The 20,164-nt window shown below is 37.9% G+C and overlaps 1 protein-coding gene across 2 annotated transcripts in view; it reads left to right on the forward strand.

The window, feature by feature from the left end:
• Positions 1 to 13,712, forward strand: part of LOC121396606 (sialoadhesin-like) — a 37,635-nt gene extending 23,923 nt beyond the window's left edge. For both annotated transcript variants that reach the window (XM_041571710.1, XM_041571711.1), the window contains 8 exons: positions 2,002 to 2,298; positions 5,100 to 5,369; positions 7,575 to 7,850; positions 8,939 to 9,041; positions 9,279 to 9,333; positions 10,809 to 10,876; positions 12,799 to 12,862; positions 13,293 to 13,712. In XM_041571710.1, the coding sequence (XP_041427644.1) occupies positions 2,002 to 2,298; positions 5,100 to 5,369; positions 7,575 to 7,850; positions 8,939 to 9,041; positions 9,279 to 9,333; positions 10,809 to 10,876; positions 12,799 to 12,862; positions 13,293 to 13,400 (1,241 nt within the window). In that variant the 3' untranslated portion in view covers positions 13,401 to 13,712. The remainder of the gene's footprint in view (positions 1 to 2,001; positions 2,299 to 5,099; positions 5,370 to 7,574; positions 7,851 to 8,938; positions 9,042 to 9,278; positions 9,334 to 10,808; positions 10,877 to 12,798; positions 12,863 to 13,292) is intronic.
• Positions 13,713 to 20,164: the final 6,452 nt, after the last annotated feature.

Raw genomic sequence — 20,164 nt, forward strand, 5'->3', positions numbered from 1 at the left:
TAATGACTGTTTGCAATGAGTAAGAAAACAAATCAACAACAGAAGCTTGTTGTGCAAAACAAAAATAGTGCAAGATCCTTTTAAAATAAAGGTCCCACTACATTCTAACACTGATGTATGTTTATCAAAGGGGAATGGAAATTTTATCTCAGAAAACTCCACAGCTTATTATTTTATGTGAATGGGATTATTACAATTCTCCCGGCAAACCAATGCCACACTTTTCAACAATAATGTACCATTAAAGGAGAACTATACCCAAAAAAAGAATGTGGCTAAAAATGGCATATTTTATATAGTGAACTTATTGCACGAGGCTAAAGTTTGAGCTTGTCAATAGCAGCAATGATCCAGGACTTCAAACTTGTCACAGGGGGTCACCATCTTGGAAAGTGTCTATGACACTCACATGCTCAGTGGGCTCTGATTGGCTGTTGAGAAGCTAAGCTTAGGGCTCGTCACTAATTATCCAGCAGAAAATGAGCTTCCCTGGCTGTAATATAAGCTGATGCTACAGGTTTGCTGATTATTCAATTCTGATGCTAATTGCACTGGTTTCTGTGCTGCCATGTAGTAATTATGTGTATTAATTACTAATCAGCCTTATAGTGTGACATTTCTATTCTATGTACTGTATATTGTGAGTGGGTCCCTAAGCTCAGTAAGTGGCAGCAGCACAGAGCATGTGCAGTGAATCAGCAGAAAAGAAGATGCGGAGCTACTGGGGCATCTTTGGAGACACAGATCTTTACTGCTAAAGGGCTGTGGTTGCCTTGGGCTGGTACAGAAGCACAAAACATCATGTACAACATTTCTACCTACTGACTTTATTTCTAGAGAATGTGATTTTTATTTAAAAGGGGTTCACCTACAAGTCAACTTTTACTATATTGTAGAATGGCAAATTCTAAGCAACTTTTCAATTGGTCTTCATTGTTTATTTTTTATAGTTTATTAAATTATGTTACATTTTCTTCTGACTCTTTCCAACTTTCAAATGGGGTCACTGATCCCATCTAAAAACAAATGCTCTGTAAGGCTACAAATGTATTGTTATTGCAACTTTTTATTACTCTTTCTTTCTATTCAGGCCTCTCCTATTCATATTCCAGTCTCTTATTCAAATCAGTGCATGGTTGCTAGGGTAATTTGGATCTTAGCAACCAGATTGCTAAAATCACAAACTAGAGAACTGCTGAATAAAAAGCTTAAAAAATCTGTTGTATGATGTAGAGAGTGATATTTGCAATTGGTTTTCATTTTTTTTATTTGTGGTTTTTGAGTTAATTAGCTTTTTATTCAGCAGTTCTCCAGTTTGCAATTTCAGTCATCTTGTTGCTAGGGTCCAAATTCCCCTAGCAACCATGCACTGATTTGAATAAGAGACTGGAATTTGAAAAGGAGAGGCCTGAATAGAAAGATGAGTAATAAACAGTAACAATAATAATAAATGTGTAGCCTTACAGAGTATTTGTTTTTAGATGGGGTCAGTGACCCCCATTGAAAGCTGGAGAAAGTCAGAAGAAGAAGGCAAATAATTCAAAAAGTATATATATATAAAAAAATAATGAAGACCAATTGAAATGTTTCTTAGAACTGGTCTTTCTATTATATACTAAAAGTTAACTTAAAGTTAACTTTAAACTGAATCATTTTTAACTGGGCTTCTCTGTGGTTTACTTTTTAAGAAACTTGTATTGTGCCACTTTTTTAAATGATATTACCAGGATGAGGGACAAATACATCTAATGGAAGATGTTAGGCAATCAGTGTTCCCTTTCAGCTGTGCAAGTGCATGAAAATGTTGGGTTGAGCACACACAAGAAATTGTGGTCAATACAAAGAATTTTGTGTGTAAGCACCAAATTTAGTATTTACTGTATTTAACATTTTTTGGCACAGGTAGCTGAGAAGGAATTAGTGGGTACATTGCAGGCGATGCCTTAGTGAGGCACAGGTTTCATTATCTCCTGATAATAGTAACTAAATGATTTTGTTTAGATGTTCCCAATGAGCCATCAATACAGAAACCTTCAATTCTAACTGAGGGGGGAAGTGTCTCCATCTCCTGCTCTGTAGAACACACCTGCCCCTCCAGTCCCCCTACTCTACAGTGGAACAAAGCTGGATATAATATTACTTACAATCAGATGAGACTTAAGGATGGAGTATGGAAAGCTACAACTGTTATGGAATATCTCCCCTCCTACCAGGATCATGGAACTGAACTTATATGTGACGCTATACATCCAAATGGACTTAAATCCAAAACTCGATGGGTCACTTTAAATATAAGATGTAAGTAGTGACAGGTGAAAATAAGTTTATAATAAAATATTTAATGAAAACTGCAGTAGCTATAATATTATTTATTACTAGAATTGATCTTGTCTAGCTGCAGCATAACATGTATGTGATTCCCCCTTCATTATATTTCAGTTTACATTTTATTGCTTGCAACTCTTCGATTCCATTGAAAATCCCCCATAAATGGGGTTAAGGCCAAAGCAATCCATTGATTTATTAATAATAATAATAATAATAATAATAATAATACTTCCCTTCATAGCATGTCTCCATCACTTTAATTAGTGGGAAATCAGCAGATAGTAAAACTTACATTCACTTGTGTCCTCAAGTTATTTCATTCTCCCTTTTGGCTTCTATAGTCAGTGACCCTAGCAACCATCAGTGATTTAGCAGCCAGGATGAAAACTGAATGTAAGAGAGTCAGAACAGAAAGAGAGGTAACAGAATCTACAGCAATGAACTTACCTCTCCATTACTACAATAACTGTAATTTATATGATCAGATTAATATTTAAATTTCATGGTGTAGAAGTCCAACCAGAGTTGTTTACTCTTATGTACAGAACACTAACTAGTAATTTAATGGAGATCTTCCCCTTGTCTGCTTCTCATATCAGTTTTACTCAGTTTATTTTAATCTGACTAGTGATGAGCGAAAAATTCCCAAAATTGTCGCTGAGGCGTTTCATGACCATATAAAGGAGGTAAAAGGCCAAAGACCAAGTGCTGGAACGCCTTGCCATGTCAATAAAGTTATAGTTACAGGTGTACCTACCTATTGTAAAATATCATGATATTGTAGGACAGTGAGGAGTTCCATGACCATAGGAGGCCCAAGACTGGAGGTTATAGAACTACAAGGATACTTCTAATATTCTCATATTTTACCATTCTTTACATTAATTATTGTAATACACAAGCTTCAGTGAGTCATGACAGAAATGACATCTCTGAACCTGCCCAACCGTCCCGCGGGTATCGGGCCGACTCGCACATATATATATATATGAAAAAGGCCCAAATGTGGGCCGAAACATCGGATTGATGTACTGAATAAAATCACTGTTTTGATAAAATGAACATTGGTGTGCGGGTCTTTACAACAAATCTACATATACATTTTTTTGACCCTGAACCCACAAAAAATGTCTGGTTTCCATAGTGCAGCCGCTTGCTACAGATTTTATATATATATTTTTTGTTTTTGTTTTTTTTACTCTAGTTGTACATTAAATTGATACATTTAGTTGATCCATTTCTTATCTTTGTCCCTGCTGAGCAGAATCTCTGGGTTTCATTACAGGCAGCTGTTAGACTTGATACAATAGTTACTAATATTCCAGAGATGCTGCAGAGAAATAAATCAATGTTTCAATGACAGGAACATTACATTTTAATGTAATAGAATCCTATTACAGGTATGGGACCTGTTATCCAGAATGCTCAGGACCTGGGGTTTTTTGGATAATGGATCTTTCTGTAACATGGATCTTCATACCTTAAGTCTACTAGATAATCATACAAACATTAAATAAAGCCAATAGGCTGGTTTTGCTTCCAATAAGGATTAATTATATCTTAGTTGGGATCAAGTACAAGCGACTGTTTTATTATTACACAGAAAAAGGAAATTGTTTTAAAAAATTTGTATTAAATGGATAAAATGGAGTCTATGGGATTTCTGGTTTCGGGATAATGGATCCCATAACTGTACAATAAAAATGGAGGATTTATATATTGAAACTACACAACCAGATGGTTGCTAATATTCCACAGATACTGCTGAGAAATGTATCAACTAAATGTTGTAACTAGGGATGCACAGAATCCAGGATTGGATTAGGAATTTGGTCTTTTTCAGCAGGATTCGGATTCTGCCCGGCTGAACCGAATCCAAATCCTGATTTGCATATGCAAATAAAGGGTGGGGAGGGAAATCGTGTGACTTTTTGTCACAAAACAAGGAAGTAAAAAATGTTTTCCCCTTCCCACCTCTATTTTGCATATGCAAATTAGAATTCGGATCGGTATTTGATCGAATCTTTCACGAAGGATTCAGGGGTTCGGCCGAATCCAAAATAGTAGATTCAGTGCATCCCTAGTTGTAACAGTTTAGAGTCTGCACCTGAATTATTGAACTGACAGACTGAGATACCAGAGACACTAATATTAAACTGAAATTTTGGGAAAACAGTAAAAAATAAAAGATGAAAATCAATTGAAAAAAGTCTTTCTTTATGGTGAACAATCTGAAAACAACTGAACTGAAAAAGGTGTTTAAACTTCTGTGAATATCTATGAGCAAATCGCAGCTTAAATGACCTGTGGACTTGGGTTCCTCAACCATTGCTTTCCATTGGTTTGGGAACCTCTGAACCAAATTTTTTTATATCAGTGACTCTGTCAGAGAATTTGAGGGGACATTCTCAATGGGGCTGAAGCTGCTTAATAAAAAGTACCAAATTGTAAGACTTTGAGAGTTAGCAAGTGAGGTTGCTGTAACACGATAGCTTGGAAAAATACATTTAAAAAAACAGTTACAAAATAACAGAAAACAATAAAGATAAAGATAATTCTGATGTGTTATTAATACATTAAGTAAAATATGAACCACTTTTTATTTAGTAAAACTGCTCCCAAATAGTCCGCCATAAGATATTTTCCAGTGGGAAAAGTGTAACATGTAGAGTTCCCAGTAACAGCTAATCCCTCCTATAGCTGTACGATCTATACTGTACCACCATCCCTACTCCCCATGACAGCTAAATATCATTTATTTTTTTTACCAGATGCTCCAAAACGTGTTGCAGTTTTATTTGGTGGGGAGAGGGAAAGGAAAGAAGGGGATGAAGTGAGTTTAAGTTGTACCAGTGAAGCCAACCCGGCAGCCAATGACTTTATCTGGTACAACAATATGAGAGATGAGACTGTGGAGCTGAGAGAGGAACATGGGCAGAACATAAATGTGACTTTGGGGTGGGACAGAGAGAAATTCTCCTGCACTGCAAGGAACCCGCTGGGAACTGGAAATTCTCGTGTTTATGAGCTGCAGGTTTTATGTGAGTATTATATGAATTTCTTTATTGAATGCAGGGGGAAGTTATGCCTGGACACCCAAAGCTGCCTGTTTAAAGGCCAGTAAGATTGCTGATATTGTGTTGATATTGAACTATTATCGCTGCTGAAAGCTATTTTGTTCTTCTGATCTGTTTAAGATAAAACTGCCTTTGTTTTTCTATCTGGGGCGGCTGATTTAAAAGCCACTTTTCTTTAAGAACCCTAATACACTGGCTGTCCAACTGGTGGTATGCAGCCAGAGACCCCTCCTTGTATGGCCCTCGACATGAAAGTCTGACTACTGTGTCTGCTTACCATGTGTAAGCTTTAAGGTATCAGTACTATCAGTACTATGCTCCCAGTGTGTGCCATACTCTGCATTCCCTATGCTCTCTGCGTGTGCCTTATTCTGCCTGCCCTATGCTTCCTGTGTGTGTCATACTCTGCCTGCCCTATGCTCCCTGTGTGTGCCATGCTCTGTCTGTCCTATGCTCCTTGTGTGTTCCATGCTCTGCCTGTCCTATGCTCCCTGTGTGTGCCATACTCTATTTACCCTATGGTCCCTGTGTGTGCCATACTCTATTTACCCTATGCTCCCTGTGTGTGCCATACTCTGCCTGCCCTATGCTCCCTGTGTGTGTCATACTCTGCCTTCTCTATGCTCCCAGTGTGTGCCATACTCTGCATGCCCTATGCTATCTGTGTGTGCCATACTCTGCCTGTCCTATGCTCCCTGTGTGTGCCATACTCTGCCCTCCCTGTGTGTGCCATGCTCTGTCTGTCCTATGCTCCCTGTGTGTTCCATGCTCTGCCTGTCCTATGCTCCCTGTGTGTGCCATACTCTGCCTGCCCTATGCTCCCTGTGTGCCATACTCTGCCTGCCCTATGCTCCCAGTGTGTGCCATACTCTGCTTGCCCTATGCTCCCTGTGTGTGACATACTCTGCCTGTCCTATGCTCCCAGTTTGTGCCATACTCTGCCTGTCCATATGCTCCCAGTGTGTGCCATACTCTGCCTGTCCTATGCTCCCAGTTTGTGCCATACTCTGCCTGTCCATATGCTCCCAGTGTGTGCCATACTCTGCCTGTCCTATGCTCCCAGTGTGTGCCATACTCTGCCTGCCCTATGCTCCCAGTGTGTGCCATACTCTGCTTGCCCTATGCTCCCTGTGTGTGCCATACTCTGCCTGTCCTATGCTCCCAGTTTGTGCCATACTCTGCCTGTCCATATGCTCCCAGTGTGTGCCATACTCTGCCTGTCCTATGCTCCCAGTGTGTGACATACTCTGCCTGCCCTATGCTCCCTGTATGTGCCATACTCTGCTTGCCCTATGCTCCCTGTGTGTGACATACTCTGCCTGCCCCCCTATGCCCCCAGTGTGTGCCATACTCTGCTTGCTCTATGCTCCTTATGTGTGTGCCATACTGTGCCTGCCCTATGCCCCCAGTGTGTGCCATACTCTGTCTGCCCTATGCTCCTTATGTGTGTGCCATACTCTGCCTGTGTGTGCCCTACTCTGTACCCTGTGGAATGCGAACCTGGTAGAGTTTGTTCTGTCGATTTGTTAGTATTTGGAAATTGTTGTTAGGGGCCCCTTAGGTGTTTAATCATGTGCTGGGAGGTTCTGTGTTACCCACAGGGATGGGAGTATGAGGCATATGGATTTATGGTATATTTAAGGGTATGACTTTTCACATATGAGTGATGAGTGATATCCCTGCAGTGAGCACCAACCATTTGTTTTGTTTTTTTTGGTATTTTACCAGCATTAATATGGACATGGTCTTGTGGTAACATGGGTGTCGTCTAAAGTAGGTGTGATTTAAAAACCGGGCATGGCTAACTCTGGCTTCCGTTATCAGCCCTCCACCATGTAGGCCGAAAAAATTCCAGCCCTCAGTACCACAGAAGTTGGACAGCACTGCTTACAGACATTTTTATACATAACCACAGAGCTGCCATAATTCAGGTCAATTGGACAGAAACCAGCAGCAAAGTTTTGGTGTATAATGTTATGTAAAATATAGCAGTGACTATCACCCTTACTTCCTCCAGAATCATTTACAAAGGTTTATAACTACACAAGGTAATACAAGGTTTGCCATGGTATTATTGTGCCCAAATGTTTTTTTACTCAACATTATTATCAATAAGACCTTAAAAATAACAGAAAGTTGATGTAATTGTATTTACCACTTTTTCTTCAGATAAAGCCAAAAACGTCACAATAAAAGGAAAAGAAGAAATGAAGGAAGGAGAAATCCTGGAACTTGAATGTCATTTCTCAGACTATAACACAATTAAGTACAACTACAGCTACAACTGGTATCTAAATGGGAATCCTGTGAATGGGAAAACTGGCAGAATATTACAGATAATTAACATTACAAAGTCCAAATCTGGCAACTACAGCTGCAATGTGCAGAACAGAGCCGGACATTCCTATTCCCCATTGTTTTCTGTCACAGTCATGGCAGTGATATGTAAGTATTATTGTGTGTGTGTGTTACATTAACAACTCCTGAGTTTCAGGACGGTGTGTAGTCTTCATAATAGACTTAAAGGATAAGTAAACCTTTAAAATAAGTGAATTTAAAATTTATGAGGGGCTATTTTAAGAACGTTTGCAATGTACATTCATTTATTTTTCCCTAATTCCAAGATATCAAAGAATAAATGTACTGTTAATATGAATGAAATGTTACAACAGCGCCCCTTGCTGGTTATTTTCTGACCATTCCGACCATATAGTAGTCATGGAAGAAGTTGTCAGGGGAAAAAAAGATACTGCCCTTCTCTTTAGGAAAAAAATTAGAAACCTTTCTCACATCTTCGCTAAGCAGAAGAACATCAGCCTCTTTCTTTCTCCTGACAACTTCCTTGACTACTTGCTGGTCAGACTGGTGGGAAACTGACCAGCAGGTGGCGCTGTTGTAACAAAATTCATTCATATTAACAGTACATGTATCCCTTAATATCTTGGAATAAAACCAAAATAAATAATGAATGTAAATTACAAAAGTGCTTAGAATACCACCCTCATCAATTTTACATCAACTTATTTTAAAGGTTTACTTATCCTTTATGGTAATGCCATGTAATGGATTCTCCATACTTTGTCACCAAAGCTTTTCTCAAACAAAATTGGATAAACAAAGTACAGATTTAATCTTAACCTCTTTGCATATGAATAGTTGGATTTATTTATTAGTACTGTATGACTCATGGACGCAGATGTCGGCACAGAAAACTGTTTTGTAATCACATTTATTTCTGAATTCTGCTCTGAAGGAATAATGGCACAATAATGTACTACTATAAAGGAATAATGGAATACAATTTTTTTTTCATTTTTATTAAGTCTTCACCTACCAATAATCTCACTGCTGAATACACAATAGGTAATGCTATCATTATAGACAGTATTGGTGCCTTCTTACACTTCATTCCAACAGAAAAACTTTGAAAAGTTGTACAAGTGTATGGCACCTATGTACTGTTAAAATCTATAAACCAATGAGATCCAAGGGCTCAGTATTGCATCTAATATATATTGCTCTTTTCTTTGCAGCTGCACAGACAGGAGAGGAACTGCCAATGGGGATTATACTCGGAGGTGTAGCTGGTGCTGCATTGCTCATACTATTGGTTCTGAGTCTATATTTATTTCTTAGGTATGTGTTTAGACTTTATTGTTGGAAACAAGTTAATATTTTTGCATAAGATGAACCCAGGGCAAAACAGCAACCAAGCAGAAGTTCTCATATTTTAGTCTTTTTGTAGTTCTTGTTGAATAATGAAACAACTACAACGTGCATTCTGAATTCATTGATTATACTGTATTACTTATTTGACTTAGTCCGACTATGTTGCTAATTATAAAAATATTACACTAACACTTTTGTCCCCAGAAAAACACAAAAACTGGAAGCTCCAGAAGGCAGGAGAGTGGAGACCAACAATCAGGTGAGGCCATAACAGTTACATGTGTCTGTAACCTCGCCATTAGAATTAGGGTAAAGATTAGTTACCAGCCATGATGTTTTTTACTTCCTTTATTGTATTGCATAGAGAAAGAGTCTAGCATAAAGCTTCAATATTATAAAATCATCAAAAGTCATGATCCTCAGGTTCACACTGAAAATGAATTATATATTGATTGACTCTGATCCTGATCTTCATACCTTAGTCTAATTCTGACACCTGAATTTGCCAGTCATTGGCATAGACACAGATCTGGTTTTACTGGTGTGTTGTCCAATTGCACAAAACTCTGCCTGTCATTGAAATGAAGGAAATTGTTGATTAACACCACCACCATGTTTTTTTTAGCTTCAAGTCAGAACATAAACATTTTTACTTCAATAATACTTTTAAGAGTTGGGTCAACCTCTGCTTCTGCCTCTACCTCTGACCTGTCCCGAAATATAGGTCTGATGAGATACACTGGTCTTTAACACAAGCTTTAAAGGAAATACAACTGACTCTGGATCAGGATCACGCTAAAGTGTTAGTGTCACAATCTGCACACTAAATTCAGAACCAGTGTTAGGCTCCCTGATCTCAGCTCTTGTTTCTGCCTTTTAGCCTTTTACTTCAGGAGGAGCCCTCAGCTAATTGGATGCTGCCAGGTCTTAATAAGAGAGGAGCCAAGCAAAGGTTCTGAACAAGCAAAGGGGAACGGTCGTTAACAAGGTGTTGGATGGAAGGCCCAGTTCAAGGAATAGACAAAGCATAGTCAGGCAGGCCGAGGTCGGTGGGGGCAGAGTTCTAGCAAGGTCACACAGGCAGTGCTTCAAAAGAGTAGTCAGGCAGGTAAGGGTCAAACACCAGGAGAGATCAGAATTGTCAGACAGGCTTTGGTCAGGATCAGGGGAGTTCAGAATGGTCAGGCAAGCAAGGGTCAGGATTACAGAGTTACAGGATAGTCAGACTGGCAGGATCAAAAACCGGAATCAACCAGATAATAAGCACACCCAGATACTAACACAAGTTAGACCTAACGATGAGCAATTAGTTAAATACCGACGACATGACGCCGGCGATGTTGCACACGTAAAACCTGCAAGTGAGCGCCGCACGCGCCCTAAACCAGAGCAGTACTAGCAGCCGAACTGGAAGCACCACGTGGTGGGCGTCCCCACCGGAGGTACGGCGGGCATCCCCGCCGGCCCACTAGACCACCAGGGTGAGTACCGTTTACAGTTAGGATCAGAAGCAGGATCTTTTTTTATGTCATCTCTATATATGCAAAATATGTTGCCATTTATCTCAATCATCTTGAAATAGGTGTACAGATCCTGTAGTATGGCTGTTTCACCTAGACTTATTCCAAATTATCATGTTAGTTGAAATTAGAACTTTCTAAAGAATGAATTATGCACTTCCAATTTAAACCCTTTTCCAGTGATGGTTATTTATTGTTCTGCACCAACCAACAGGAGCACCTATCAAATGATGGACAAGAGAACTATTACTGCAACTTCTCAGCAATTGCAGGTCCCTCAAGGTAATTATGTCAGTACTCTAGAACTCAACTTGATAGTCAATCACAATATACTTCAAAAGCTTTAAGTGAATGTTCTTACGCTCTGCCTATGTTTTCCAGTGTAGAGTGCATCAATCCTCATTCAGGGCACCGCTTCCCCTTAGGCTAATCTTTAAACAATTGGTTCAAGGAGAGCACTTCAAAGCAAAATGCTGTGAAAAAGTATTTATTCGCTGACTACCATATACTTCAAAAGCTTTGCTTTGTCTATGGTTACTATGTTAAACTTTGTAGATTTTACTTCATAGTAGAAAAGCAACTGTAATATTCCATTAAGCTATGAATTTAACCAAGTTGTCAAAAAACAAACTCCATCAGGAGTCAAATAATACCCTTATTGACCCATGCTGCCTCCCATTGAATTAAATATGAATGGCCTGAAAACTCCCTGTATTAAACTGGTATTAACAGTTCTTAATATGATGCAACTAGAATCCATGGTAAGGAGGTCAATGATGACATGGTGCTAGAAAACACAAAAAAGAAGTTGGAAACAGACATCAAAATACAAACTCTGTCCAAAGGGACAATATTAATTGGGTAAAATGCATTTGCAGCCATCTAGCTATTATATTGCCATATGCAATAAAGGATTGATGTGTATGTGAGATATATCTGCCTATTGGGCTTTTTGACTCCCTTTATATTACCAATGCCAAAGTGATACCATAGTACTGTCCCATGTCAATATTTTTGTGTCCCTCTGGTCTGGATATAGTAAGATCCTGATACCCAAGCAGCCATAGCCTCTTACACAGATCCCAATATATTACCATACACATTTTTATTTAAATATTACACAGTGTCCATGACATGTATGTGACCTCATCATAGCCCTGATACAAATATTTGATGTGCTATAGTCTTTCGTACAGGTATGAGATCTATTATCCGGAAAACTGAAAGTTCCAAATTACAGGAAGACCATCTGCCATAAGCCCCATTATAAACAAAAATTTAAATAAAAAAATGTATTTCCTGTTATTATAAAACCTTTTAATTGATTCTACCTAAGACATAATAAATCCTTATTGGAAGCAAAACAAGCCTATTGGGTTTATTTAATGTTTATATGATTTTATAGTAGACTTAAGGTATGGGGATTTAATTTCAGAAAGAAATCTGGAAAACCCCAGGTTCCCAGCATTCTGCATAACAGGTCCTGTGCCTATATATCAACTTACAAGTGAAGATAAAGTGGACCTGTCACCCAGACATAAAAAAAGTCCTTTTCAAATTAATTCCTTTTTTTTTAATTAAAGCATTCATAGTTGTTGTAAACTCATTTAAAATCTCAGCTGTCAATCAAATATTGTCTGCCCCTCCTCTATGCCTTAGGCAATAACTTTCACTTTCCATTCAGCACTTCCTACATGTCACTGCTCTCCCCACATTCCCCCGTTCTCTTCACCATTTAATTGTGTAACCAGGACATGGGGATGGACATCAGGTCCCCCATTCTGGTGCACAAACAAGATTCTGAGATGATACAAGACTTGTCTTAATAACAGTGTCCACAAAATGGCTGCTGCCTGCTTGCTGTAATTATGAATTCCCAGACTGAAGGAAACAAGATTCAAATAATTTATACAGTGTAATTAAAGTTTATTTTGATTGTTTAATGTGATAGAATAGAATTTGGAATATTTTTTTGGGACAACAGGTCCCCTTTAAGTTTCCAGTACTTTAATTAGGTACAAGACTTATTTCCCTCGACCTAGTGTTGAAGTAGATATCTAATCAGCTTGACCATCTCTATCTTTTACAGTATTTTATGTAGAATCATCCAACAGATAAGATATGGAGTCTGGTGGAAATAAAGTATCAGGACTTGTTATCTGCTTGTCTTACCCCAATACACTTTAGCTTTCTCTATGCCACAGGAACAGCACAGTGGGAACCCAATTGAGTGAGATGGAGTTAGAAGACCTTTATTCCAAGCCAAAGGTAAGTATTATGGATGGAATATGTAAAGTGTCATGGAACAGCAATGACCTGTGGTAATTGCTATAGATATAAGAATTAGAGAAGCAATTCACAGGCATCATTTGAACCCAACATGCCTTGCTATCAATCAATCAGCACCATAAGTGAAGAATAATGAAGGTTTATCAGTAGACACCATCTGTTTTATTGTATTCACGTATCATTTTAATTATAAGTTGTCTAATGTAAACCATTCTATTAGTAGCCTCCTCAAACAGAAATGTTACCATTCTACCATGGTCAACACACATCTTACTGCAGCCCAGTTTCCAACATGTACTGATTTGTTGGGTTAGAAGACTTCAGAGTAGAAGGCAAACTCTAGACACAATTCATTTGTAATTATAATTTTACAATTTAATATGTTTTCTTTTCCATGAACGGAAATAAGGAACCAAACGAGGTTGAGTACATTTTGGTGAATCATGTGCCAAGTAATGGAGCCGCTCAACAGCAGAACCCTGTAGAAGAGACAGAATATTCCATTGTGAACTGCTGATTTGGGAGCACAGCAGTGCTTGAATTGGGTTGTAAAAGGTGGAGGGATGGTAAATGTGGCGCGTGCAGCGCGGCAAAAAAAATTTAAGCCACGCCCACAATTATTGGCAACACCTTTTAGTAAGCCTCGCCCACCAATAGTTTTTTGCCATTTCCATGTTTATTAAAAAAAATTTTTAAAACATATTGCAAGAAATATAGAATCCACTATTCTGTTTTTTGACTAAACAAAAGTATGACCCTTTAGCTACAGTCTGCAAGGATGTTTTTAATTGTAAACTGTCTACAGTTGTAAAGAAATCTTATTTTTAGAATAAACACACTGGAAACAGAAATTTTTTTGCGTTTTACTTTAATAAAAATTAATTTTTCTGCAGCTCTATATGTATCATTACATATACATAGATAATTAAGACAAACAAAGGAATAGTTCAGTGTAAAAATTAAAACTGGGTTGTGTAAAATAAAAAAAATGTTTTCAATAGTCATAAATGTAATGTATAAAGGCTGGAGTGATTCAATGTCTAATAGCCAGAACACTTCTTCCTGCTTTCCAGCTCTTGGTTTCCACTGATTGGTTACCAGGCAGTAACCAATCAGAGACTTGAGGGGGGGCCACATGGGACATAACTGTTGCTTTTGAATCTGAGCTGAATGCCGAGGATCAATTGCAAACTCACTGAACAGTTATGTACCATGTGGCCCCCTTAAATGAGCTACATTTAGATAAATTTAGAGTCTACAAACTTTAGCCACAATGTTTGATATTAGAAGATACAGGTTTTCGCCATCAGGAATTGTATTTGAAATCTTAAATTAAAATGAACCATTAGACTGAGAGTCCATAAACTTTAACCACAATGCCTGATATTAGACGATACAGGGTATAGTCATAAGGAGTTCTATAATAAGGAAACCTAAATGAACACACTAGTCTAAAACCTGTATTAGAAATCTTAAATTAAAATGAACCTTTAGACAGAGTGTCCAAAAATGTAACAGCCACTATGCCTGATATTATAAGATACAGGGTTTAGACAAAGAATTCTATAAGGAAACTTTTTGCATTTGCAGAAGTATGAGAAGCCCTGGTTGTAAGCATGCGCTTGCTGACATTTTCACTCAAATTAAGAAAAAAATCTTTTTTGTTAATGACTGGCATTTTTCCATTTTCTAAAGAAATACCTTTGAATGTCATATTTTTTACAGCATTTTCTGATTCTGCATAGTATTCCCCAGAATTGTTATGAGCCATAGATTGGAACACATGCGGGGGAATTCACAAAAGTGTCGGGAACGAAAAAATGTCTTTAAAATGTCGTAGAAAGTGTCGTAGCAACAGCCGACAAATTCACAGAGCATTTCTCCGCCAATTTTCCGACATGTACGACACTTTTGAATTAGTGTCGTTAAAATTGGGCGTGGCTTTTTCGGCGCCACTTTTCCCGACATTTTTATGAATTACTCGTAAACTCATTTTTTTTACCGACAATTTTTCCGACACTTTAGGCTCTCCAAAATGAAAATGTCAGTCAAATTGTCTTTTAAAAAGTCTTGGTAAATGACGTTTGTACGATGAAAAGATATATACGACATTTTAGAAAATTGTCAGACTTACGAGACATTCAGAGATGGTAACATCTGCTTTTGTGAATTTGCCGTTCATACGACATTTTACAAATTTGTCGACCGCCACTTCTGGGTGACTTATTTTACCGACACTTTTGTGAATTCCCCCCTAGGAATTTTAAAGAAATTTAACGGTGGGCTTCCTCAGTCAAGTCAAGTGTTACTGTTCTCTCCTGCAATTTGAGTGAAAGATGTTCAAGTTCTATTAAGGCATCAAACATAAGTCCTATGTTCACGACAAAGTTAGTTTCTCTTAATTTCTTTTTAAGCCCCATGTATTGTGCTTTTTCATTACCAGAGCATTTTGCATCCTGTGATGCTTGATTCAAATGCTGGTAAGTGCTTCATATTTGTTCCATACTGCCCTCCGTTACAATTCTTCAGTCTAAAACCTGTATTCAATGCTTGATTAAAATGCTCGTAAAGTGCTTCATATTTGTTCCATTCTGCCCTCAGTTATAATTCTTCAGTCTAAAACCTGTATTAGAAATCTTAAATTAAAATGAACCTTTAGACTGAGAGTAAAAAAACATGCACAATGCCTGATATTATGGTTTAGACAAAGAATTCTATAAGGATTAAAATGCTGGTAAAGTGCTTCATTTTTTTTTCATACTGCCCTCAGGACATGCACTTGGGGAAATCCACTGTGTGCCTAAGATACACCCTACTGCTTAATTGGTGTGCAATATTTTCAATTTCTGTCTTGTTTTTTGGAGATGCATTGTAAACTGCATACAGCTTGTCAAAAAAAAATTTCATATGACATATGGATGTCATTTGTGTAACAACATCATGTACAGCTAGTTCCAACCTATGGTTACTACAGTACCACACTATTATATCTGGAAATTTGTCAGTGAGGAGCTTTGCTACACCTGCATGCTTACCAAGCACATTAGAGGCGCCATCACAGGCAAATGATAACCAGTTCCTCATCAAAAAGTTTTCGGTAAAACCATGCTTGTAAAGAATGCCAAGTAAAGTTTCCAGTATGGAAACTGCTGTAGTGTTCTCTAACTGAATAATATCAAAAAACATACTAGTAGTTTCTATAGAATTAGGAACTTTGAAACGTATACATGTTACTAATGCTGTATGTTTGGATATTGTGGTTACAATTCTGCCATCTAAAACCTGTATTAGAAAACTTAAATTAAAATGAACCTTTAGACTGAGAGTCCACAAATGTTAGCCGCAATGCCTGATATTAGAAGATACAGGGTTTAGAGTTAGACATAAGGAATTCTAGAAGAACACTTAAATAAACTACCTCTAGATTGACAGTCTACAAACGTTAGCCACAATGCTTGATACTAGAAGATACAGGTTTTAGACTGAGGAATTGTATTAGAAATATAAAATTAACCTTTAGACTGAGTCCATAAACTTTAGCCACAATGCTTGATATTAGAATATTCAGGGAGGAATTGTATTAGAAATATTGAAGTGAACCATTAGACTAAGTCCACAAAATTTAGCTACAATCTGATAGGCTGTTCTGAATACTCTGCACGTTGTCTCGTAAAGATGAGTATGTGCATTTGCATTTAGATTTTGAAAAGTGTCCTTTATGGACAAAGAAACTACTTCACAAGCTTTGATATGTGCACTTGATAATCTATGACAAGAAATTTTTTTTCTGATAGACTGCTGTTTTTTTTCCTCAGTTGAGCCATATTCTTGAACACAGCCTTCTACCCATTCAGAAAAAAGTTTAAGACCCTGTGTTTTAGAGGGACCTAATCCACCAACAGATCTGCAAGTTAAACAGCCTAGGCCATTTTTGCCAATCACCAGCCATTTATAGGTTTTCAGTTTTGCATCCCATTGTTCTTTTGACAAGTAGGAAGGTAAATTTTCTAAGTGTAAATTTTCACAGTCTTTGTCATTCGGTGTTGGAAGGACAATGCTAGCTTCATATTCTTCATCATCGATCAATAATATAGATTCTGATGTCACTTGTTCTTGTGAATCTAGTTTTTGTTTTTTGGCGATCCACTTATCCACCATTGCTGTGAAAAAGAGTGGAAAATCACCATAAATATTTTATATGGATTTGAGATGGGATGGCTAATCTACAAAAATGAATGTCAAAATGATACCTTTGTGGGTGATCAGGGTGATGAACTGTATCTTGAATCTAGCAGAGAGCGCAGGGAAGGAGCTGTAGCTTCTCCAGATGTCTGGTCCATTTGCTGAAAAGTCAAAACCGTTGCTTCTTCACAGGCAGCCGCAAGATTGAAGATGTTGGAAAAAGATGATGATACTGTAAGGAAAAAGAAAATGTTAAAAAAAAATTATCAACCACAAAATATTTCTTCCCAGAGGCGAGGATCCATTTAGGTTTAAAGCTGCCCATGGGACTGACCATTTGACTTACCTGAAGTCGTAAAATTCTTACTACTAACTAGTGATGATTTTAGACCACAGCAGAGAGCGCAGAGAAGGAGGTGTAGCTTGCACAGATGTCTGGTCCACTTGATAAAAAGTCAAAACAGTGGCTTCTTTACAGGCAGCCGCAAGATTGAAGACTTTGAAAAAGAGGGTTACAAAATAAGTGATAAGTAAAACATTAGTTGACCACAGAGCACAACAGAGTTTCCCTTATTGGCTCATTCATGGGGTTCCTCTGGACTCCTCCCACACATTAAAAACAAAATTTTCAGGGAGGTTACTTAGTTGACAATAAATTGACCATAGACATAGTGTGTGAGAATGTGTGATATGGACCTTTTAAAGGAGAACAAACCCATAACATAAAAAAACCTACCCCCTACCTGTACAGTGTGGATATAATGCCCTACAAAGTATCCCAGACAACACTATGAAATAAGGACTGCGTCCCTATCAGGATTTTACTGTGCTCTATAATTATAGATAATAGATAGAGATAGATACTAGAAAGATTATATATACACACACTAGATAAATAGATAGATTCTAGAAAGAAATAAGATATCCTGGATAGATAGCTGATACATACTACTAGATAGATAAATAGAATTCAATTGATAAAAAGATAAATAGATAGAGGACAGATAGATAAATGATAGATAGAAAATAGATAAATTGAGAGATTCTGTCTATTATCTCTTTCTTTCTATCTATCTGTCTATTATCTATCTTATCTATCATCTCTTTCTATCTATCTGTCTATTATCTATCCATCATCTATCTATTTCTATCTAGTATCTATCTATTTATCTATCTAGTATCTATCTGTGTATCTCTAGTATCTCTCAACTATTTATCTATCTAGTATCTCTATCATCTATCTCTTTCTATCTATAGATAGATATCTAGTATAGATCCTAGATACCTATCTAAAGATAGAAAGAAATAGATGATAAACATACTAGATAGATAAATAGTTGAGAGATACTAGATAGATAAATAGATAGATACTAGATAGATGATAGATAGATAGATAGATAGATAGATAGATAGATAGATAGATAGATAGATAGATAGATAGATAGATAGATATGATAGATAAGATAGATAATTGACAGATAAATTGATAGAAAGAAAAAGATGATAGATAGAGGTGATAAATAGACAGATAGATAACAGACAGATAGATATATAGATAGATACTAGATAGATAGAAATTGATAGATAGATAGATAGATAATAGACAGATAGATAGAAAGAGATGATAAATAATAGATAGATAATAGACAGATAAATAGATAGAAAGATGATAGAGATGAATGATAGATTATAGATAATAGATAAAGAGACAGATGGAAAGAGGATTATTAGATGATAGATAGAAAAAGAGATAGTGATAGATAAAGGGGCTTGAGGGTTTGCAATCGTAACTAGACAAGCATTGGCACTAACAACAGTATTAGTAAATTACGCTGTGTCACTGAGAGGAGCAGTTGTGTTTGGCAGAGCACTAAATCCCACTGCAGCACTGGGAGAAGCAGCTCTCAGATGCCCCAATCAACCTCTAAATCTCATCATTTTCCCCATCACAGACTGTCACACAAAAGGGGAGTAGTGATGGGCGTATTTGCGCCGTTTCGCTTCGCCGGAAAATTTGCGAATTTCGTGCGAAATTTGCGAAACAGCGTAAAATTCGCGAAACGAACACATAATAAAAAATTTAAAAACAATTGTCTCAGAATATCGCTCTAAATCATACTAAAATTAAACTCCCATATTTATGGTTTTCAAATGAATTGGCACATTAAAAAATACAATTTAAACATTGTTGTAGCCAGGCATCTGTGTTAAAATTCAAATCAATGCATGGTTGCTAGGGTAACTTGGAACCTAGCAACCAGGTTGTTGAAACTGCAAACTGGACAGCTGAATAAAAAAGCAAATAATTTAATAATAAAAAATCCACAAAATAAAAAAAAAATAATAAATCGCAATGGAAATGGTTTTTAGGTCCCTGGACATTTTTGTATGCCCTTGCTGCTTTGCATCAAAATTGCATAATAAGGAGTTGCCACGTGCTTGCATGCCAGAATAAAGATGTCCTAAAAATCAGCAGGAGGCAGGGGAGGTAAATAGAATGGCAACAGCAGGGCAAAGGGTTTGCTGCGCAGTAAGAAACAGAGGTGCTGTGCACCATTGTTGCCCACTTGCCCCCCCTGTCTGAATGTACCTGTTGTGAACAGGCTAGGGGCACTCTCTGGCTCAGCGCAGCTCATGGGACGTGGGACCCATAACCCGCAACAATCCCCACACACCGTGAAAAGATTCTTGTTACACCTTAACGCCTCACCCTCCGCACCAGGCCACCATCAATCTGTTCCGTACTATCCGTAGCGCATTTGTAGTGCGCCTGCAGCGGCCCCGGCGGCAAAACATGTCGGCCAGGCCCAGCCAGTAAGGGCCGGGTAAAAGAAATTAATGGGCTGGTGACCAGATGCGGATAGTCGGGTAGCGCGGGGCCCGGTGCGTGGCCCGGCAATTAGCACTATAAAATTTGCCAGCCAGGTCGTGATAGAAAATTTGGCCAAAAACCCCCCACCCTTGACTCAGCAGGAGATTGTGGACCGCAGCGCAGGACAGGTATAGTATAGTAAACCGTTTACTTACATGATCAGCCAGGCCCAGCCCTCACACTCCAGCAGCACCACTCCACACCCTCCTCACGCTGCGTGTCTGGGG

The sequence above is a fragment of the Xenopus laevis genome, chromosome 7S, assembly GCF_017654675.1.
Source record: "Xenopus laevis strain J_2021 chromosome 7S, Xenopus_laevis_v10.1, whole genome shotgun sequence".
Taxonomy (NCBI): Eukaryota; Metazoa; Chordata; class Amphibia; order Anura; family Pipidae; genus Xenopus; species Xenopus laevis.